Source organism: Aedes aegypti, chromosome 2, assembly GCF_002204515.2.
Source record: "Aedes aegypti strain LVP_AGWG chromosome 2, AaegL5.0 Primary Assembly, whole genome shotgun sequence".
In the NCBI taxonomy this organism is placed as follows: domain Eukaryota; kingdom Metazoa; phylum Arthropoda; class Insecta; order Diptera; family Culicidae; genus Aedes; species Aedes aegypti.
The window spans coordinates 233441867-233464305 of NC_035108.1; the positions used below are offsets into that span (position 1 = coordinate 233441867).

The 22439-nt window shown below is 35.7% G+C and overlaps 1 protein-coding gene across 2 annotated transcripts in view; it reads left to right on the top strand.

Moving 5' to 3' along the window:
• The window catches only part of LOC5569115 (putative ammonium transporter 2), a 42519-nt gene that overhangs the window by 2996 nt on the left and 17084 nt on the right, over positions 1 to 22439 (top strand). Inside the window, exon 1 of one of the 2 annotated variants that reach the window (XM_001652664.2) lies at positions 6438 to 6988. The exons of the other annotated variant lie outside the window; for it this stretch is intronic. Coding sequence (XP_001652714.2) covers positions 6555 to 6988 — 434 coding nt within the window. The 5' untranslated portion in view covers positions 6438 to 6554. Of the gene's footprint in view, positions 1 to 6437; positions 6989 to 22439 lie in introns of those variants that run through there. 2 annotated transcript variants of the gene reach the window in all.

A 22439-nucleotide genomic window follows, 5' to 3' on the forward strand; every position in this document is an offset into this window, starting at 1 on the left:
TTCCTCCAACAATTCTTTGAGATTTTCACAAGTTAGTCTAGAATGTTTTTTTTAAGAATTCTTCCAGGAATGTCTCCAAGGAAATGCCAAGGAAAATTGTTTGAAATATAAATTCATGAGGTATTTGTAAAGAAAACCTTAGCAGAGTATACATTGACAAAACTTTGAGTAATTTTAAAAACACCCTCAATGAACAAGAATCTCTGAAATGACTCCTAGACTGTTGAGAAAGTTTTAGAGGATTTCCTAGATAATTTGCTAAGATAATCGAAAAAAAAAATCAATCGAATCTCGGTATAGTGTCCCGCAGGAATTTTCTAAAGAAATTTATCGATAACATTGGACAGAATCTTTATATAAGTTTGTGTAGGAATAATCAGAGTAATTAGTGGGAAAATGCTGTAGAATAAACTGGTGTGAAAACGCAAATAAACTTTTGATGATTTTGGGGGATTTTTTTGAGAAACTTTATAAGAATTTTTGGTGAAACTGCAGGATTACTTGGATGAAATGCTGGAAAAATACATAGAAAACAAAGGGTTGGTCGAAAAACCAGTCAAGGAATTTTTAATTTCTGGGTGGAAACGAGGTTAATTCTTGAAGAAATCCACATGAACAGGCGGAGAAATTCTTGCAGTGTTTCTTGAAGAAACCTTGAAGCATTTTTTTCAAACACAAAGGCTTTTTACATTGGTGGATTTCCTCGGAAGAAACTTTAAATAAATTTTCAAAAGATCTCCTCGCGTAACAACTGAAGAATTCGGTTGAAGAATTAATGGAAAAACGTCAAGAGGAAATCGTATGATAGCTTTGGAAAAAATTCAAAGATTTTCCTGAGGAAATTACTGGAGGTAGTAGCTATGGATTTCGCAAGTATTTTAAGAAATAAATTCTGGAGAAAGCATCTTTTCAACATCTTCTGGAATATTGCTGGAAGGATTTTTGAGAGATCTTTAGAAGGATTTTTGAGAGATCTTTAGAAGAATTTCAGGAGAGATCCCTGTAGGAGATCCTGAAAGTATTCTAAATAAATTCACTATGATAATTCCTGAAGAAGAAATCTTAGACCGAAGTTCTCGAAGATCCTGTTTAATCCCTTATAGTCTCTGAAGGTATCTTTGGAGCATGTACAATTTTTCACCAGGATGTAAGGCAAGCAGAATCAGGAAAAAAAGAGACCATTTGATTTGAAACCATTTTGGTTAAAATAGATCCTTTAGAGAGCTCTCATTAAACATAGAGAAATGCTTGCCTTTACAACCAATGGGATTGTTCTAAATTCCTCATCTATTTTTAGATAGAAAATTAATTAACAGCAAAAATTCTGTAAATGTGTGCATTTTTTTTTCATTGCACATAAGTGACCCAGCTAATCGCAAAAGTGTTCAGGAGAAACTGAAGATGCTTGAAAAATGTTCCATAGAATTGCTTTGAAAATTATCAAGAGATTCAGCGATGCTTTGATAGATTAGAAAAAGGGTGATCGCACATTCAGAAATCGCTAGCACCATCAAACTCGTGCTGTGTATTACGCAATGCAACTGGTATCAGATTAATCCATTACTTCGTCCAAATATTCTTCAATAATCTTCTGTCAGTTCTCTATGAATGTTCCAGTAACTTCTCAAGAATAACTTCCAGGAATGCTCACGGCAATTGGTACGAGAACATATACAGTATTGGTCGTAGATATTTTTAGGAAACCATCCATTGATTCATTCAGAAATGCCGTAGAGGATTTCTTCATTTCATCTGACGGTCAAAGAAGTTTGTAGCAATTATTACAGTTCCCAGGACTTTCAATATAGGTATTCTCAATCGTTCTTCTAATGTGCCAGAACTTTTGGAAAATGCCATAAAAACCTTATCGTGTCTTCCATTCTCCATATATTTGGTGAGAATCGTGAGTAGGACAATCCTTTGTATGTCCTACCCAGGTATTTTTGTGCGTAGTACATGTCCTACCTGTCCTACCCACTTCCCGCGCCACTGCTTATACATACCATATTTTGGTATCATACCAAAATTAGGTATTGTTCAGTTGTCAATACCTCAATTTGGTATTAAAATGGTATTGAAAAAAATCTTTAAAACAATTAAAAACACTTTATTTTGGTATTCGATAGCTATTGAGGTCTGCTGGAGGTATTGAACTACTATTGAAACATTTGACTTTTATATGAAAATCCATCAGGTATTATTGAGGTATTACAATACCTGATCTAGTTATCAGTTTGGTGTTCGTAGAATATGCTTGAGATATTATTTGAGGTATTTTACCTCTTATGCAGGGCTCATTCAGGTTGTAAGTATTGGAAATTATCTGTTATGGAATACCTCAATTTGGTATTCAGTAGTTATTTTCTTCTGCTCGGGGAGGAATGCGAGGAAATGAAAAACATTTCAAGAGATTTGTCAGACTTTTCGACATCGAATGATTCTTCTACTTGCTACTACTTGCTTTTGAGTTCTATTTTTACATATTTACCATCATTGGATGGGTGGTCAGAAATTGCAAAAAAAATTCTGTGCAGACAGAGCGGACCAAGTGTTGAAAAGCAATAAATTGATTGATTATTGCATTTTTTGAGTCAAGATTTCGGAGTCCGATTGAAGTTTATGGTAGTTCTTTGGTTCATGTATGGAATGTCCTAGAACCCGCTTATTGGACCAGTATATTTTGGTCGGTACTCAAAATTATCACTTGGTTCACTCTAACTGAACGCATATTTGAATATTTCTGGATTTCGGGATTGACGATATGGATTATTGAAGAATTTACGATTATGATAATCTGTTTATCTTAGAGATATGCACCCAGTTTGACCATACAAGCATTAAATGATTGTTATTTTCCTAGAAATTGTTCAGTCAGAGTGAACCACTTAGTTCAATCAGAGTGGACCAAGTTCACATAGTCCATCAAAAAATCGTTCTATCAGAAGTTTGGATTATGATTTTTCATGATTATCACTTCACATTATTTTGATTGAAAACAACACAAAGATGTGTAGAAATATTGAACCAAAATTTTTACGAGGTAAAAAATTACAAAGCGTTAGACTTTAAGCCCATTTTTCTCAAAATATGGAAAAATGTCACTTGGTTCACTCTGACTTAACGCCGATCATATATATTTAGCATCACTGCACAGATTACTCTTTTTGCTAGTATTTGTTACCGAAGGATAGGGTGACTGGTTGTGGGCTGAAATTCTGTAATGCTTTTATTTTTTCAATATGGAAATACACCATCTGCCTGATCAGAAAGGCATAACAAAATTGATACAATTATTAATTACTAATCTGGGAAAATTATTGAATTATTTCTAAACAACAACATTCGATTTTCGCGGATTTGTGCGGGTTTTATGACTAAAGCGTTTTTTACGGCTTGGGTGTGACTGAGTGATTTTGCATGAAAATCTGAAACATGAGATTTGAGCAGCAAATCTTTAATGAGTTTGCTCTCACGGGAGTGCTCATTGATTGAGCTTTCTTGTGTGAGTCTATCAACACTGATTATACATACACAAAAAAACTGTTCCTGGAATCATGAATAAATCATGAATATCCATATCCATGGTCCGATTTTGTATGGGAAAGAGTGCCATGAATATGGGTATTCATGATTTCATGAATAATTTTCGTGGTTTCGTGAACACATTTTTACCCGTGTAGTTTGTCTAGTTCAGAAATAATTGACCAGTTAACTATTCAAAAATACAGTCGACTCTCCACATCTTGATCTTCTATATTTCGATATCTCTCTCTATGTCGGAACCATTTCGTCGGTCCCTTCATTTTGCATATAATTTCTCTCTTCATATTGCGATTTGAGACGAGACTAGCGAAGAGGAAAAAAACAACGTCATATGCAGCCCAGATTCTGTTTTCATGAAACGTCAAAAGCAGCGCATCATTTGTATGGCTCATAAAGTGAAAAGTATTGTACTCGAAATAAACTTTATTAAGAACCTCATACAGCGGAACAGTTTCTTCAAATATGCTGATATCTAAACACAACACTAGTTATTTCTAATGTCTGCTATGTTTTTTTTGTCATGAAAATTTAATTCAAAACGCTATTTATGCTTTGGTGTGATGCATACGCAATACTTTTTTGCTGAGATGTTCATGTAAGGGTCTGAACGGCTGCAAAAAAACTATGTTCATTCAGCAACCATGCACTTTTTACATTTGTTTTGCTCTGGTTCTGCGATGTAAGAATATGTGACCAAATCGGTCGCTGTTGGTTCGTAAGAGTGTGAGCGTGTATCCTGCTTAACATTGGTTCATTTTGCGTAAACGGCATGATGCTTTCCATCACTGGAGAACGTTTTTCGTTTTCGCGTCACCGGAGTACTTTTTTTGGATTACGCGTAATTTGATCCAATAAACTAATAGTTTGCATGACGATAGAATTATACTTTCTATCACAGGCAAACAGACGTAACAAATGAAATAAATTTCTTAAAAATCCATCGCCCAGTTCACACCACCATCATATGGTGAGCATGTTCCATAAGTTACTGTTTTGTAGTTTATAAGAGAGATACGCAAAAGCTGACATTTCTGTCAAAATGTGAGCCAATTGAGCAGCAAGAACTGTCAAAACGTAAGCCAAACGAACATGCGTTATGTTTGTTTTGAACTTCTCTTGAGGAAAAATGTAATCCCCTTGAAGTTTTTTCGGGAAAAGTTTTTAAGCATAGAGAAAAGTATATGAACTATTTTACTTTTTTTGAATTATTGCCAATGCGATATTTAGTTGTTGATTTTTTTATGTTTATTTGTTTGGGAACGTAGCTCAAAATTCTATAACGAAAAAAAATACACTTTTTAGCTTTTTAGCACTACATAGGAAGTCACGTCCCTTTTGCAATATTATTCTCTACGCCGAGCAAACTCAGCACTGCTGGTCTGTTGTCAAACCATTCTATTTTACTTCCGTTTATCTCTCATGTAAAGGATCACTGCTGTTTTGTATTGATGTGGGGTATTTAGAGGTGAGACCGAAGCATCAAGTTGGTATTCGTGATATCTTCAGTTTTAAAGTGGTAGTTGTGCAATGCCAACTTCGAAGCCGAAAGTTCACGAAGTTGCCGAAGATGACATCATGTTGAGCAACCTGCAAACAAAATTTTTGGCAGGCTTGGCGTCACCATCAGCTGATGATTATGTTTACATCTTTTTCGTGACTAATACAAGCACACACATACTAAGAGCCGGAACTGTTTTATAAGACATTGGTTTTGTACAGCGCGACCGGCGAATAGCGGTAGTGTGAAATGTCAAACGCGAACAAAAACGATGCGCGCTCCTCTGGTTGTGAGATTTGAATCATAGCGAATTTGAAATGATCATTGAATGAGTGGCCTATGGAAATTTCAACAGTGTTACGTCCGTTTGACGGTGTTTCTATTATTATTGTATGTGTTTTGGGCAGAGCTGGGACCACCAGGGCACCCGAATGTAGTCATTTGGACAGGGAGCTTGGGCCTACCTCCTCCCTGTTATGAACATTTCGTGGATTGAGAGCGGGCTCTTAAAGCCCATCTGTTGGGAGCAATCTGTCAATCGTTTTACAGATTTACAGTTGTTCGTGAAAACTTTCTTCTTTCCCTGACGCGGGTTTCGTGCAAGTGTCGCTGCGTGTGGGTCCGCATTTATCCATTTTCGGCCCTTCATACAGGAGACTGACTGCTCAAAAACAACAGTACAATCTTGATCAAATCGCATTTCAGATTATTCCAGTGCTATAGGCAGATGCCTTGCTATAATACATAGATGGTGGAATCGAATTATCTAATCATCAAACATATCAGAAGTGTTTGGTCTGATGATTGTGTTTGTTATTTTAACAACTAATAATCTTTTTTTTAATTACATTTTTTAAATGCATAACACCAGTTGTTATAATTCTGTTATACTGGATACGAGTAACTAACACTTGGGAAAACTTCAAGTTGAAAATAATCGAATTACGCGTATCTGTCAAAAGATAAGCAATTAGGGAAGAAAGTAGAAAATACTCTCATCTATTTTCATAAACCGAGATTGATACTGCCGAGTTCGAGAAGCTCAGTAATTCAAACACGAACAAAGCTAGTGTTCAAAATTGTCGCCAAATTTGAAATTTCATTCACATCACGCAATAAAAGTTCGCACGTGATTACAGGTGGCGGATTGATAGATATTCCTCTCGTGCATGAATATTGTTTGTTGTTCCTACTCTACTCACTTGAAAAAGAATCGCGTGCCCGAACATTAAATTTGAATTGTTTGTGTGGCGATTTTCCGGCAATTATGATTATTAAAGCTCACGACCGACGACATGTGTATATTGTGTATGTCTGATACTAATGAACAGGTAAAAGTACGCCAAAGAGGTAAAGAGTGCTGCCGTATTAGCTCGAGGTTGGGAATGGCAACAGGTGTGCAATCAGTTAACATTTTGCAGTGAATTAAGATGGACAGGAGAAAAGTTGAAGCTTTAGAGATTTGACTAATTTTAAGGATTTTTTCGTTTAAGTTTGAACAGACAACAAAGCTATGGCAAATATAGTGACGATTGCGGCCAATTTGCTTGACAATGGCACTGTTAACAGCACGTTTTTAGTTCCAAAGCTATATGATTTTGGAGAAAATGATGGCACTTTCATTATGATATGTGCTTTTCTGCTAGTGACTTTGCAAACCGGGTTTGCTCTTCTAGAATCAGGATGTGTCAGTGAAAAGAATGAAGTTGATATGATGCTGAGGAACGTGGTGGATATTGTTCTTGGAGGAGTATCGTTCTGGTTGTTCGGTTTCGCGTTTATGCTAGGCAGAAGTGTGTATCGAAATCCATTCATCGGATTGGGAGATTTTTTAACAGATGCATCGGTAAACGATCCTTTAATGGGTCAGTTAATGGCAGTTTACCTGTTTCAAATGACGTTTTCAGCGTCGGCAACAACTATCGTTGGAGGTGCTATCGCTGAAAGGTAAAAATATCCGAAATTATACCGTAAGGTGGTTCCGGGGAAAAAAAGGGTCTAAAGCACCACATACAGTGCAAGGGCTGGTTTTAGTGGGTCATCGGTGGTGCGGTATCCCCACATTCCCTGAGTTACTTTTTCTGGTCTGGTTGCAGATTTTTGCCTTGTAAAAACAGAATGACGAATAAAAGGTATTCTACCCTTCTTATATTATTAACCCCTCTAGCGATGGCTTCATATTTTACCGTTAAAAAAAAATATTCAAATCTCAATAACTTTTTTGTTTCTCGATATTTTTGCACATTTTTTTTTCACAAGGTCTCAAAAAACTCTTCTAGTTTAAAAATGTGTGTCGATATTGATAATTGGTCATCTGGATCCGGAGATACTCCAAAATTCCTTGGGGGACCGACGCATAGTCATAACCCATTTAAATATCTCAGGCTACAGAAATTTTATCGTATTCGGATATTCACTCCACGAAATGATACATTAATGCGAGTATGTTGTAAAAAAAATTGAGCAATTTGGTGCAGCAGTCTTTGAGTAATGAGCATTTATGTTTCTGGTACCACGCTGGACAAATAAAGATCTTGAAAACTCTTAAAAACCTCATAACGTAATTTTTATCTTTCTCCAAGAATACTGCACCGATTCGTATGATTTTTTCAGAGTCGCCCATTACCTTGCATTGTGTAGTACACATTTTAATTTTTTGATAAATTGACCAAAAACAAAATGACCGCCAAAGACATTTTATATGGAGAATGTCGGTCCCCCAAGGAACATTGAAATTTATTCAAAACTAGATCACCAATGATTAATATAGACACGGATTCTTCAACTAGAAGAGTTTTTTGAGACCTTGTGAAAAAATGGTGCAAAAATATCGAGAAACAAAAAAGATATTTTTTTAGCGATAAAAAATGAAGCTGCCGGTAGAGGGGTTAATATATTCAACGGTGGTAGGTCATTTGGCATAATGGTTGTTTGGCATAAAGCCGTTTGGCATAAAGTCGTTTGGCATAATGGTCATTTGGCATAAAGTCGTTTGGCATAATGGTTGTTTGGCATAATGGTCGTTTGGCATAATAGTCGTTTGGCATAATGAGTCTGAAACCAAGAATTTCTCAATTTTCGTTTTTACGTTTCTATTGAATCTTTCTGATGACACAAGGCTTGTTTTGGAGTCAATTGATACAAAATGGCACTCTATTCAACAATCATTCGCTCTTGAATAAATTTAAGCATATTAGGAAAGTTATTGCCAATAGTATTTTATTATTTATCCAGAAATTACCCTTCTTTCATATATTAATTCTTCTTTTGAGTTTCGCTATTGGAACAAATTTTTGCACTGAAGATTTTTATATATTTAGTACAAATTTACCCTTCTATTAATTGTTCTATTTTTTTCCTAAATATGATGTAACCATTATTATAGATATGAAAACTGTTGATTTTAAATTTCAATAAATTTCTCCTTCTTTTATGCATAGGCTGTTCTTTGGAGCTATATTTTTTAAGTATTTTTGTATACAACTGAAAAAAGGGCGGCAATCGATAACATTGATCTGCTCAAATTATCAGCGAAAAGAGAAATCGATTACTGCAGTTACTTTGATGGGTTGTGCTACTTTTCCCCGAATGTCGTTTCCCCGAATGCCATTTCCCGAATATCCCGTTTCCTCGACTAGCCCACTCCCCCGGAAAATTTTTAGCACCCATAATTGTCGTAACTATATACATTTCAGGGGGGGTGAACGAACTGACCATCTAATATGCACCCTTCTTTCTTTAATTGGCGGTTCTTTCGAGTTTTACCGTCTTCAGCATTTTTGCCAACATTTGTATAGCCGAGAATGACAGAATACTTCCTTCTTTTGACTGTTTATCGTTCTTTCTTCACCACTTTTCGGGGGAACCAGTCATTGCCGCAATAATTTTTGGCGTCAATTCTTGTATTGGTTTAATTGTAAATTTTGCCTTCTTTTAAAAATAGGCTGTTCTTTATGTTTATACTGTTATAAATTTTATTATTTAGTGAAGCTAATTGTGAACCATTTTTATTATCAGTTCTTGCCAGATGTGTTGTTAGAATTATAATTATTTCAGAACCTGCCAATATTCAATATATACTTTTTTGGGGCGAACGCGTGATCTCCTTACGAGATATGCTGGAAAATATATTATTTCAATAACAAATTTTCCCTTTTCTCGATAATAGACGGTGTTTTTGATGTACACTTCCAAAATTAAAATTTATTTTGAACCGTTGAAAAGTTTTGCCACAAATATATTTTTTTTAAGATGTGTTGTTCATTTGAGCTGTGCTGTGAAAAGATTTTTTTTTGCGTTAGAGTCTGAAACATTTTAAACGAAAAATAATCTGCTCTCGTATAAAGGCTATTTTTGCATCAAGTCGCATTAATAGATCTTTTGATTAGAGCTTTTGATATTTTGCAAAAAAAAAAATCATTCTTTTATCAAGAAATTTTCAGCGAGTGTTACGTCCAAACTGGGACAGAGCTTGATATGCAGCGAAATATTCTATGAGCGTTCCCTTGATGAATAACTGCGAACTTTCCTTGCCAATTTACTGTTTTCAAATATGTATATCGCAACAAGCTCAAGGGTACTCTATGTTCTGAGATGTAGATACTCGTCACGAGTTTTATTTAGCAATGCTCTATAATGTCACAACAATTTTTGAAATTCTTAGCTCGGATAATCTCTGAACGAACACCACGCTTGTTTAGAACCTATCAAAATTTTTTGCTGTGGGCACGGTGGTGTTGATCTCGGTAAAAGCTTAAAAAATGCCGATATTTATTTCAAGTCAATCATTATGCCAAACGGCCATTATGCCAAACGACCATTATGCCAAACGACTTTATGCCAAACGGCTTTATGCCAAACGACCTTATGCCAAACGGGGTACAATCATATTCAACACAAGCGTATTACTTAGAGTCAATATAAGTTGAAAAACTGAAGATCAATTCAACTTATTAGTTGCAAATCAAACATGATTATTTTTTTAGGTTAGTAGTGAGAGGCACGTAAGGGCTGAAATGATTACACCTACAAATCAAACCGAAAAACTTCGTGATGTCTACTGTGACGTTTTTTGTCAAAACCAAATATTTGGGAAACCGAAAATTTAAAAACTACCACAACTCCCTTAACATTTATCTCGTTTTTGAGCACATAAACTTTCTTTGCGCGACAAATAACGAAATGAAAACAGTAATGTTCAGCAAAACCATGCTAAAAGTTTCCTTCTAGGATTTTTCTTTATTAACCCTCTAATACCCAACCCCGCCTTTAGACACGGTACCTTTTATAATTTTGTGTATTATTTATTAGCTCGGAAATCAGAATGTTTTTTTTTGCTTAAACTTTGGGCCATAACACACATATCAGGAAAGTTTTATACGACTTTTGAAACATTTGTATATTTATGGAAAATGTTTGACATGTTTGACAATTGTATTATTTTATAACCAACAAATGCCTGGGCCTAATATAACGTGTAATACAAAATTTTGTACATTTTATATTTTTATACAATCAACCTATCACAGAAGAAAATCCAGGTGGAATTGAAGTAATTTCAAATCGATTTTACCGTCAGTTACACGGAAAATAAAATACGTATCAGAAAAAAATAATGAAATTTTATATTTTTAAAAATACTGCAAAAACTCAATTTTTATTATTGTCAAAAATCGGTACCCGGAAGAGGATTCAAGAAAAAAAAATAAGAAAAATCAAAAACCAAAATCCATTAATTTGCGAATACAAAATAATCATTGTCCAAAACGTATTAAGACCGATTTTAGATATCAAAAAATGATACTAAGATCGAAAATACATGTTTGGGTATTAGAGGGTTAACCATTAACTGCTCTCGTCACTTAGATAATTTTCCCAGATTATTTAAAGTCCGCCATAGATCGGTCTAAGATCTTTTACAAGAACTCTTTCAAAATATTAACAGTAAATTTATCAGAAGCTTCTCTTGGATTTTTTTCAGGCATAAATTTCCTCAGAAGTTTATTCAGAGGTTTCTACGAACTCCTTGAACATTTTTCCAGGGGTTGCTTCAAGAAGGCCTCCTTTAATTCCTCTTTAATTCCTAACATTAGTTCCAAAAGTATTCTTGTCGGATCCACCATCATGGGTTCGAGAAAATAATACTTCAGAAATTCAGGAGTACCGTAACCCGGAATAACATTGACCAGTTTTTTTTAATATTAAAAAAAAAATCATTTTCAAATCATAATATTGTAAATTTTACACTTTTAAAAACAAGCATTGCCATCCATCGCACGTTATTTATTATTTCGGAGAATTGATGTGAAAGCTAATAACCTATATTTTCAAATGACGAAAGATTCAGGGATGTCTCTTTTTATGTGATAATATTGTTCTACCAGACAAGCCGTGTGGCAGGTCAAATTGTTTTAGAGCACTTTGAATTCCAACATCGTCAAAAATATCAAGTCAAGAATTAAAAAAAAAGCTCGTTTTGAGAAATTTACGAATAGATACATGATTTTAAGTATCATGATCAGAGTTTTGTGAATAAGTTATTTATAAACTTATCCTGAATTCTGTTAGAATTGCATAATCATAATTCTATTTTCAGAATACTTTTGAAAGACCTGCTTTGGATTCTGTGTAGAATATAATTAAAATTTTTCCAAGAGTTTGGCCAGAAATTCTGAAAAAATATCAGTATTATCTAAAATTTATATACAAATTTCAGTGAAAATCATGTTATGGATTCTGTGAGAACCTTGCACAAGTTTGCAATTTATTTTGCACAAGATTTTATAAAATTCTGCCCAGTATTCCGTAAGAATAGACGAATTCCATGTCAAATCGGTCACAGAACCACAGAACTGGAACATCGCCAATTTGGATTGAATTTTACACATGTTTTCCATATGGTAGAATGAATGTTTTCCATAATTACATCGATCATTTTGACTAAGGAACAAATTCAAAAAATGGCCTATTAGTTTAAGCATGCAATTTATTTGAAAAATTCTAGCTCCGAAACTGTTGATTTTCAAGAAAACATTTTCTATGGAGGGCCGATTCACAAATTTCATATCGCTGAAGGGGGTGGGTGGGTGTCTTGAAGATGTTACAGCTCATACGAAATTTGAAAAATGGTCATACAAATTGCGTTACGAGGGGGTGGGTGGGTGTCAAAAATGGCCATTTTTGGCGTTATGGAATTTATGAATAAACCCTGGAGAAGTTGTAATTAATCGTTGGGGCTATAAAAAATACACTGAAAAAATATTAATTTTTTTGTCATGAAAAATTAAAACATAAAACGTGAATTTCAAATTGCACAAAAACCCCATTTTTATTATTTTTTAAGATTTTACCATCGAATCTTGATAAGAAAAAAAAATGTTTGGGACAAAGTTTCATGATGGAGATATTTTTTTAAATAAAAAAGTTTTTCTAAGAAAAACATTAGGTCGATTTTTTTTGTTGAAATAAATATGTTCTGATAATGAAACAAAAATCTTCGAAATCATTTTGAACCATAATGATTATCATAATCACTTTTCTAGAAGTAGTCATTTTCGTGTATCGGGATAGGGAGGTATCGAGTTATGGAAAACAAAACCTGAGACCCAAGTGACCATCGAATTAGCCATGAAAATCAACTTTTACTATGGTTCTCTAACTCGGTATCGAGATTAGAGTTACATATTTCTCAGGAGCACAGAAATGTACTGACGAGCCTCCAATCAAACCGTCTCTCAGCTCATCGGAATCCTAGTGTGCTGCGTTAGCCGGAGGCTCACGAAAATTCTTAAAGCGTGTGCTCCCGGGTAGACTCGTCTCATGTGTTGCTCGGCACTACGGCTCGCCATCGGTATCCAAGTTGTGAAACAACTGCTTATAAGCTATATATAGTAACGAAGACCTACTACCGTCGTCGGGGGTGAGAATGGGTTAAAATGGGATATGTACGATTTATTTATTGAATAACTATCGTAATTTAACTCCAATAAACTTCAAATTTGGTGGGTATGTACTTTGATGGTAGATTAATAACTGTTCAAAAAATGAAAGAAAAATATTTATTCACAGCGGCACCACAAGTGAATTAAAAATGACCCAATCTCACCCCATAGAGGGGGTGACATTGAGTCACAGTAATTGAAATAACTTGTTTTTGAGAATATGATTGCAAAACCATTCACAGCTGAAAAATATTGATAAAATACGATGCAAACAAGACGAAAAGATATCTAAGATGTTTCACAGGTATGATAAACCCACTTATAGAACGATTATACCAAAAAATTGAAGAGCTATGAGAAAAAATATGTGAACCCATCATTTATCGTTAAGTTTACATAAATCTTGTTTTTTCCCTCAAATTGTCTTCAAAGTCTCATCCCCATTGCCATAAAGCCTATTCAGTTTCTCCAAAGGTGTACTGAAACAGTGATTATTTTAAACCTTCGCAAATAGTTAAATTTCGGTGCTACATTCAACGATCAATACATTTCAGGTAGATAATCCCATAATCATCATAATTCATAATCCCAATATTTCAGCGATCCAACTCATTTGTATTTCCGTAAGATGTTTCTATAGTATAAAAATACAGACAAATAATTAAATTCCAAAAAATAAATCCATTTGATATAATTTTACAATGTTGCTGCGCACAAAACACAGTTGCTGGTTTGAGAAGTTGTCAAAATGCGTTGCATTGTTATTCAATGCACGGACTACTCAAGTAGACTTATTTGATGTTTCATAGATGCTGTATTTAGAAAGAATAAACACATGTTAATGAAAAAAGAGAATACTCGGCAGCGTTAAATGTCAAAAAAGTGGACTTGCAATTTCATTTACTATTGTACTTGCTTGACCCAATCTTACCCCCATTTTTGATGTTTTAGACACCGTACCGAAAATAATGAAATTTTTGTGGAAAAATCAAATAGATTTCGGAAAATACGTGTGAAGTGTAATTAAAAGACTTTCAACCTTCTACTAATAGAGATAGAGGTTAAAGTACAAGCATGATGGTTTGCACAGGAGAAATTTAATGCTGTAAATTTTATCTTTATTATAGTTTATTGATATAGAAAACAAAAACTACTATTTCTTAAAATGTATATTGTGATGAATTACGTGTAATAATATGTTTCCTAACATATGAATTATTAATTTTAGTAATTTCAGCGTTAATAGCTGAAATATTTCATAAATCATATTTTTTCGTTTTGACCCAATCTCACTCCTTAGACCCATTGTCACCCCCATCGACGCACAGTGCTTCCAAGGGCCTAAATTCGTGATCGAAAATGTTTTGCACCAGAAAAGTTGGTTGTAGAGGTATGGTGTCTTCAGAGAAGTTGTTCGGGATGTTGAAGCCCTTCTTAAGAAAGAATTATTTTTGTGATGAATCCACCTAGCAGTGAGATAGATTTTCACTTTTTTGCAAAAGTGGAGATACAGCAATGGTGTCTTCGGCAAAGTTGTAGATAATTACACTACATGAAAATTTGCTGAAGACACTTTAGCTCTATCTATTGAATTTTAAGAGATATGGGTCATTTTTTGTGAGCGGCCCCTTAAAACTAGTTTTTTTGTCATATCTCTTTCTGTGTATTTTTGAGATTTTTCACTTGTTCTACTAAGTTGTTTTAATTAATAAAATACGCATTTCTTTAGAAGACATAAAAAATGTATCTCTTATATTTTCGGAGTTATATGTTGAAAAATCGACTATTTCACCTTCCTCTAACATTTACAGGGGCAAATTGGGGCAACATTTTTAGCTTACATATAAAAGAGTAACTCAATAGCTATCAAATCCATGGTAACTGACACGTGGCACTGCTTTCCTTGCCTTCAAAATATGTTCTGTTAAATATTGAAAAATTAAAATTATACAGCTTTTAATACCGTTTATTTTTTAAATACGCCATTTTTCAGGGCTGAGTAACAATTTTCAGGTCTTCTACGCAATGATATATTCGGTTTGGCTAATGCTGATATTGCCTAAGATAGGATATCTTGATATCAAACGTCATACTTCTCATTTACAGTGAAAACTAGATGTATGAATTCTAAGAGATAGCCTTTATTACGTAACATCAGCTCTATAATGAACGTATTATAAAGCATATAGAATAATGTTAGTAATTTATTTGCCTGAAAACAGAAGTCATCCTATTTAAGCTTAAAATAATAATAATAGTAATGATAATAATAATAACAATATTAAAGGAAAGAATGTTTTCTTTAGTTTTGGTATTTTGCTCTTTTGTATTTACAAGAGAACATAATCTTTATAAATCTATCCATCTTTCCATATAAATAAAACTAAAGTGGCGTGACATACGAACAGAATGGTTTTCAAACGGACTATCATTTGTTACCATGAACAAGCTATATATTTCGCTGTTATGTGTATTTTTAATACTACTTTTTGTGAATGTGAAGAAGAAAATTTAAAATAAGACCCTTTTTGTGATAATACAGTCGACTATCCACATCTCAATATTTTTGCCTATGTAGATTATTTCTTTGATCCTCTCTCTCAACAATTTCTTTCTCCATAAAAAGACTATCTTTTAACTATTATTATTACAAAAGTGTTCATATGATGATATGAAGTCTTAGGCGAATTGATTATTTACATTATCCACTGTGCTTAAAGTGAAACATATCGGAATCTAGAGATGGTCATCTCAATGGCCGACTTATACCATATCTCTGTCCGCATTCTAAAAGCACTTAACTGAACAAATATTGAATTAACAAGCATTATATTTTTATTTTATACTTTCTACTAATGCACAAAGCTAAAATAAAAATCACTGTTGTTCGATGCCTACTTCGCCAGATTTGTGTCTTAAAAATTTTAGTGCAATATTTACTTAAGATAACTAGCTATTTCACGTTAACAATATTCAAAAATATTTAGTATTTGAGAGATCACGTTTTTACAGTCATAACCGAATATATCATATCCTAGAAGACCTGAAAATTTTCCACTCAGCCATGAAAAATGAGAACGGTTCATTTGGCTTAAAGTCATTTGGCATAAGGTCATTTGGCATAACTCCAATTGAAATAATGGCCATTTGTCATAACGGTCATTTCGCATAACTAGAATAAAATCCTTTCTTTCAAAATATACCTGTTCTTTATAAATGTGTTTATGTTAAATGACCATTATGCCAAATGACCGTTATGCCAAATGTCTTTTATGACAAACGGCTTGATGCCAGATGAACTTATGCCAAATGGCTTTATGCTAAATGACCCAGACCCATGAAAAATGGCGTATTTTAAAAATACACGGTATTAAAAGCTGCATACTTTTAATTTTTCAACATTTTACGGAACATATTTTGTAGTCAAGGAAAGCAGTGCCACGTGTCAGTTACCATGGATTTGATAGCTATTAAATTGCTCTTTCATATGCAAGCTAAAAATGTTGCTCCACTTTGCCCCTGTAAATGTTAGAGTAAGGTGAAGTAGTCGATTTTTCAACATAAAATATCATATAACTCCGAAAATATAAGAGATACATTTTTTATGACTTCTAAAGAAATGCGTATTTTATCAATTAAAACAACTTTGTAGAACATGTGAAAAATCTTAAAAATACCCAGAAAGAGATATAACGAAAAAACTAGTTTTAAGGGGTCGTTCACAAAAAATGACCCATATCTCTTAAAATTCAATAGATAGAGCTAAAGTGTCTTCAGCAAATTTTCATGTAGTAAAATTATCTACAACTTTGCCGAAGACACCATTGCTGTATCTCCACTTTTGCAAAAAAGTGAAAATCTATCTCACTGCTAGGTGGATTCATCACAAAAATAATTCTTTCTTAAGAAGGGCTTCAACATCCCGAACAACTTCTCTGAAGACACCATACCTCTAAAACCAACTTTTCTGGTGCAAAACATTTTCGATCACGAATTTAGGCCCTTGGAAGCACTGTGCGACGGTATAACTATTTTCGCCTCATTATGCAGGTGTCTAGATGGACTACATGATTCGATTCTCGTTGAAAAATTTTGTCATCACTTTAATTATTGCGCTGCATTTCAAACATGCATATCCCAGACAACCAGAAATCGCATGAAAGTTCACGTTATAACTCGTTTATTCATACTAATTGCATCATACCCGCAAAACACCGTGGTTAAACTTGTCAGATTGATGAGTTTCCTCGCATAAAACACTTTTTTTCTGAGTTCATTTGTACATTTTGCTTCGTCCCGTACACTCGTACAAAGTAAGTCGAATCAATACGTAGCAGCTGTCAAATCAACATTTGTTATCATAAGTTAAGTCGCATAAGATCATAGGTTAGTTCGTAAAAATATTTATACACTCGCATTGTATGTTATTATTCATCACATAATATATGCACGCATATCGCCTCCACTTGTATGTAGAAAGCCTTTTCGCGACATCTTATAAGTGAAATTTTGCACATACAAATCCTCCGGGTCATTTCGTTATACGTACATTTTGGTTGTCTGGGATGTGACGGAACACATAAGATCGCATTAAACGTAATAACATAGAAGTACAATTATTTATACTTATTAATATATTTTGACAAGTAGGGCCCCTTTCTGGGGGGGTGGTGTGGCTATGCGAGGGGTCATGGGTCACTTTTCAAGGTGCTGCAATATTTAGTATGAGTGTTGCAATACGCGATTCCATACTTATGCCGGGTAGTGTACAAGCAGAGTACCATACTTTTGCTTAAGTTTCTAACAATTTTCTAACGTTACATTTCCAACTGTAACGAAAACTTTTTAAACTTAGTTTAAGACTAGGTTCGAATGCAATTTATATATCTGCAGATCAAGTAATGGCACTTAAATATAGGAATTTTGGAGGCCTCTAGCTTTTAAAAAAATCAGAAAGGAACCAAAATGGACCGAATAGAAAAAGAAAACAAATGAAATCAAGCCAGACATTTCTCTTTTTTGTAATTTCTCGAGACATTACGACAGTATAACTGCTCGTAATAATGTGTGTATTTTTTCCTGATCTTCTCTAGGAATTTCGTGAGAATTTAGGTATTTTGCCAAAGATTCCGAGATTATCCCGAACATTAATTACTCCAGGAGTTCATTAAGTGTATATATCCTGTGGAATTCCTCCAAAAGTTTTCCTAATGAATTTCTCCAAAAATATTGTTTTGGATATAACCTTGAATTTTCCAAGGATAGCAATAGAAATTAACTTTTTTTAATGTATTCGAATCCTCTGAGCAGAATCTCAATAGGGAAACTAAAATGTAGATTGGAGTACCTTGTACCTTTTATTTCCGCCCTAAATGGTTATCTTTGACAGATACGTGTATTTCAACTAGCACTTGCAGTCTTCTTCAGTAACTGACACTGAAGAAGACTGCAAGTGGTTGTCGAAATATGCGAATCTGTCAAAGATTTGCATTTTGGGCGGAAAAGGTACAAAATACTCCAATCTACTTTTTAGTTTCTCAAAAGAAATTACCTATGAGTTTTCATTAGGAATTTCTCCTAAGTCTTTTTTAAATATTTTTCAAGGAAGCTCTAAGTTCTGCGGGATTTTATCTGGAGATTCTTCCATAGATTTTCTTAGTACATCCTCTAAGATTAACGTTTAGAACATCTTCTAAAAATCTTTGTAAGGTCTCCTAGAGCAGCAAATGTAGAATTTGGATGAAGGATTAGTGAAGAATTAGTGAGGGGCCTTCCTTAGCCGAGTTGTTGGAGTCCGCGGCTACAAAGCACAGCCATGCTGAAGGTGTCTGGGTTCGATTTCCGGTCGGTCCAGGATCTTTTCGTAATGGAAATTTCCTTGACTTCCCTGGGCATAGAGTATTATCGTACCTGCCGCACGATATACGAATGCGAAAATGGCAACTTTGGCAAAGAAAGCTCTCAGTTAATAACTGTGGAAGTGCTCAAAAGAACACTAAGCTGAGAAGCAGGCTCTGTCCCAGTGAGGACGTTAATGCCAAGAAGAAGAAGATTAGTGAAAAAATAACTGGAGGAGTTCTTAGTATGGTCCTTGAAAAAAAAATGTGGATAATCCTTGAGGAAATTACTGCAGGTAGTACCGTAGGCGTGTTCAAAGTTTTCCTGGAGAAAATCCTCTAGGCATCCTTTAAAAAATCTCTGGAATAATTTGTGGGAGAATTGGTAGAGGAATCTCTAGAAAAGTTTCTGAAGAGATTCCTGTATGACTCTCTGAAAGTATTCCAGATGAAATTTCTGGACAAATCACTAGAAGATTTCTTGAATTTTTTCCTTGAGACATGTAAGACGAAATTCTTGAAGAACCTGCTGAACAGCCGCGTTATATTCTTGGATTTTTTCTCTGGAGCCTGTAGAATGCTGCATCAAGATTCACTGCAATCAGAATAAGGAAAAACAAGACTCCAGAGACCTTTTTGAATAAATGGAGACCTTCCATTTTAAATAGAGACTTTTGAAAAGACAATTTACATCGTCTTCAGCACATAGGCTGCACAGACTGAACAATCACTAACATTAGGCTGTAACCAGTGTCAGTGTGATGTCTAGTGTTGATGAGATTTGTCGCGTTTATTTTCGTAAATGTATTGTAGAGAAAAAGAAAACGTTTGTAGATAGGTTTAAGTAAGATGTCCCGAAAGCTCCCACGAACGCAGCCAACACAGCTTCACCCAATAGAAGGACGAGTGTAGTACCGCTAGTCACCACCAGGGCTGCGCTAAACCACACGAATGGGCGGCCATGGGGGTGGCGAAATGGGTGGCCATGATGAGGCGGATCGATGACGTAGATGGACATGGGTCAACGGCCAAAGATTCGGGATCAACGTTCACCAGTAAGACACTTTATAAGTCTGGTGATCTTCAACGAGAACAGTCGCGCTTTACAGCAGTTGTTTAAAGTTCAAGAAGTGAAAATAAGTAAGAGGAAAGATAGATCAGAAGGAAGAAGAGAGGAAGTGAGTGAGAAACTGGACATCCAGGTAAATCCCGTCCCAAAATAACCCTGAACCTAGTTCGACCGTATCGTGCCTAACCCACCATTTTGAACCCTCGTCGTGCCCACAGGACCTTGCGGTTTTTATTTAAAAACGCCATTGTGGTTTGAGCCTTTCCACCGTAGCCTACCTGCGTTGACCCTGTGAATCCGTGAAGACCTGTACCCCAGAACGACAACCAAGTGCGCTTGGAAACCCAGGCTTTCCAGTGAATCCACGGATCACTGAAGCCTCGAGTCCGTCACCATACTCGAGGGGCGCACGGGACAGGCACGAGGTCGACGAGAGGCTGCAGACGAAGGAGAAAAAGGAGAAGGAAGGAGTCATCGTCGCCCCTGGCCAGAAGAGAAGGAGACGTCTGAGCGGTCGGTGAAGGAGGAGTGGAGAAGGTGCTGTAGTGCGCGGGGCCCCGAAGAAGTGAAGGAATTGTAAGGTAGGAGTAGGATAAGAAAGTGGGAGGCGTCGTGAGGTGTTGAGGACGGACGCAAGGATAGAGAAGGGAAAGTCAGGAGAAGTACAGGAAGTAGGACGTCAAGGAAGTGGAAATATAAGTGTACACGAGACCACGAAATAGAGGGAGTTTTACTTGAGCCAATCTGTAAGTGTTTTCTTTCGCGGAGTGTCACGAGCCTAGCGCCGACCCTGAGGCTTGGAGACGGGGGTCTCATCTAGGCTGGGAGTAACACGGCCTGCAAGTTATACTTTGGCACCCAACGTGAATTGTCTTTGGCATTCCGTGCTAGGGAAACACTTTAGATTTGATAACTTTTCTTTGCGGAGGTCTCTGGGAAAACATCCCGAAGTCACTTACAAAATTGACGTCACGAACTACTTTGGAGTTGTTCAGAACTTGTAATCATTGTTACCATAACGGAGGTCTTGGAATTCCCAAGTGGCAAGATAGCTACCAATCATTGTTGAGAACGAATTTAAAACAGAATCGGAGTAATTTGTAAAATTTCGCGATAGAATTCCGGAAGTTATCTTGACCTGTATGTTTCGGAGAAGAGCGTAGAGAAACACCGAGCAAATCTAGGAATTATATTTCAATTTTAACCGAGTGAACCAATCAGACTTGGTCAGCATTTTTCTAGGATTTTCAAATTATTTAGAGCTTTTGCTAGGAAGCGTGAACAAATTTTAGGTACTTTTTCAAATTAACTTAGCTTTCGAAAAACGAAAGCGTTTACAAAACTAGTTTTTTTTTTTTTTCAAATTTTACAGCTTTGTGCTGAAATAGGTTTCTTTTTAATTTAATTCTACTGATTTCCGGTGGATAGAGCTACAATCATGGAGATGTCAGTGTTGCGTGCACAGTACAGTACGTTGAATACTGCCCACCTCACCGTGGATGAACTCGAACATGAGTTAGTAATCCGCCGCATGGACAAACTTGCACCTCGCGCCAGTTTGGAGAGAGTGTTGCGTAGTCGTCTGAAAGAAGAGGATAGTCAGTCAAATGTTTCATACGATTTTGCCAAAGTAAATGTTGTTGAAGAGTTAGAAACATGTGACGATAAATTGAATTCGATCAAGGCGTTTTTGGAGAACAGACGATCGAAGAAAGCTCCAGACCAGGTTTTCAAGAGCAGGTTATTTCACATTCTATTTCGTATGGAAAGATTGAAAGATCGGGAGTTGAGCGAAGAGTGTATGAATAGCCTGGCTGTAATTGCTGGGGAGTGCTTGCGATTATTAAACACATACTTTTCTGCCACCTCACATCTTCCGGAGGTTAGAGCAGCCGAGATAGCGATTGTAAACTAAAGTTTAAATCGTATGAGAGACGAGTTAGTTGAAGGAAATCAACAGCATGAAGAAGAAATAGGAGAGTTAGTCAACTTAGATGGAGATGAGAATGTAGGAGAACAGGAACGTAGAATGGCGGTAACGGAGAAAGAAATGCAGACGCAAAGAGTAGATGAGAATGAAAATGCCGTTGAAGGAAATCTTGAGGAAGACGAAAATGTAGAAAAGTTGAAGAAAGAACAGGAAAAGCTGTCCGCCGAAAACAAGCAATTGTTAGAGGTAGTCAGCCAGTTGCTTCAACGTATCGAAGTTTTGGAGGCTCAGCAACCAAAGCGAGCGATACAAGAACAACAAGCCAAAACCTTCAACAACACCCACTTAGGCGAAACTGAGAAGGTTCCACCAAAATCTTCTCAGTCAAAACCGACAGATTTTCTGGAGTGGTTGAAAGACAGAAACAGTTCAATGGATAGTTCAGAGCAGTTAGCAGAACAGAGAAAGGTAGTAGTTGATCCTAGCCAACCGAAATCGTCAGAGAGAGAATGGTCGAAGGTAAACAACAACCGTTTGCCGGTGCATAAATGGACGATCCGGTCTGACGGCATGGACAACGGTAAACGCCTGAATGAGTTTGTGAAGGAGGTTGAGTTCAATG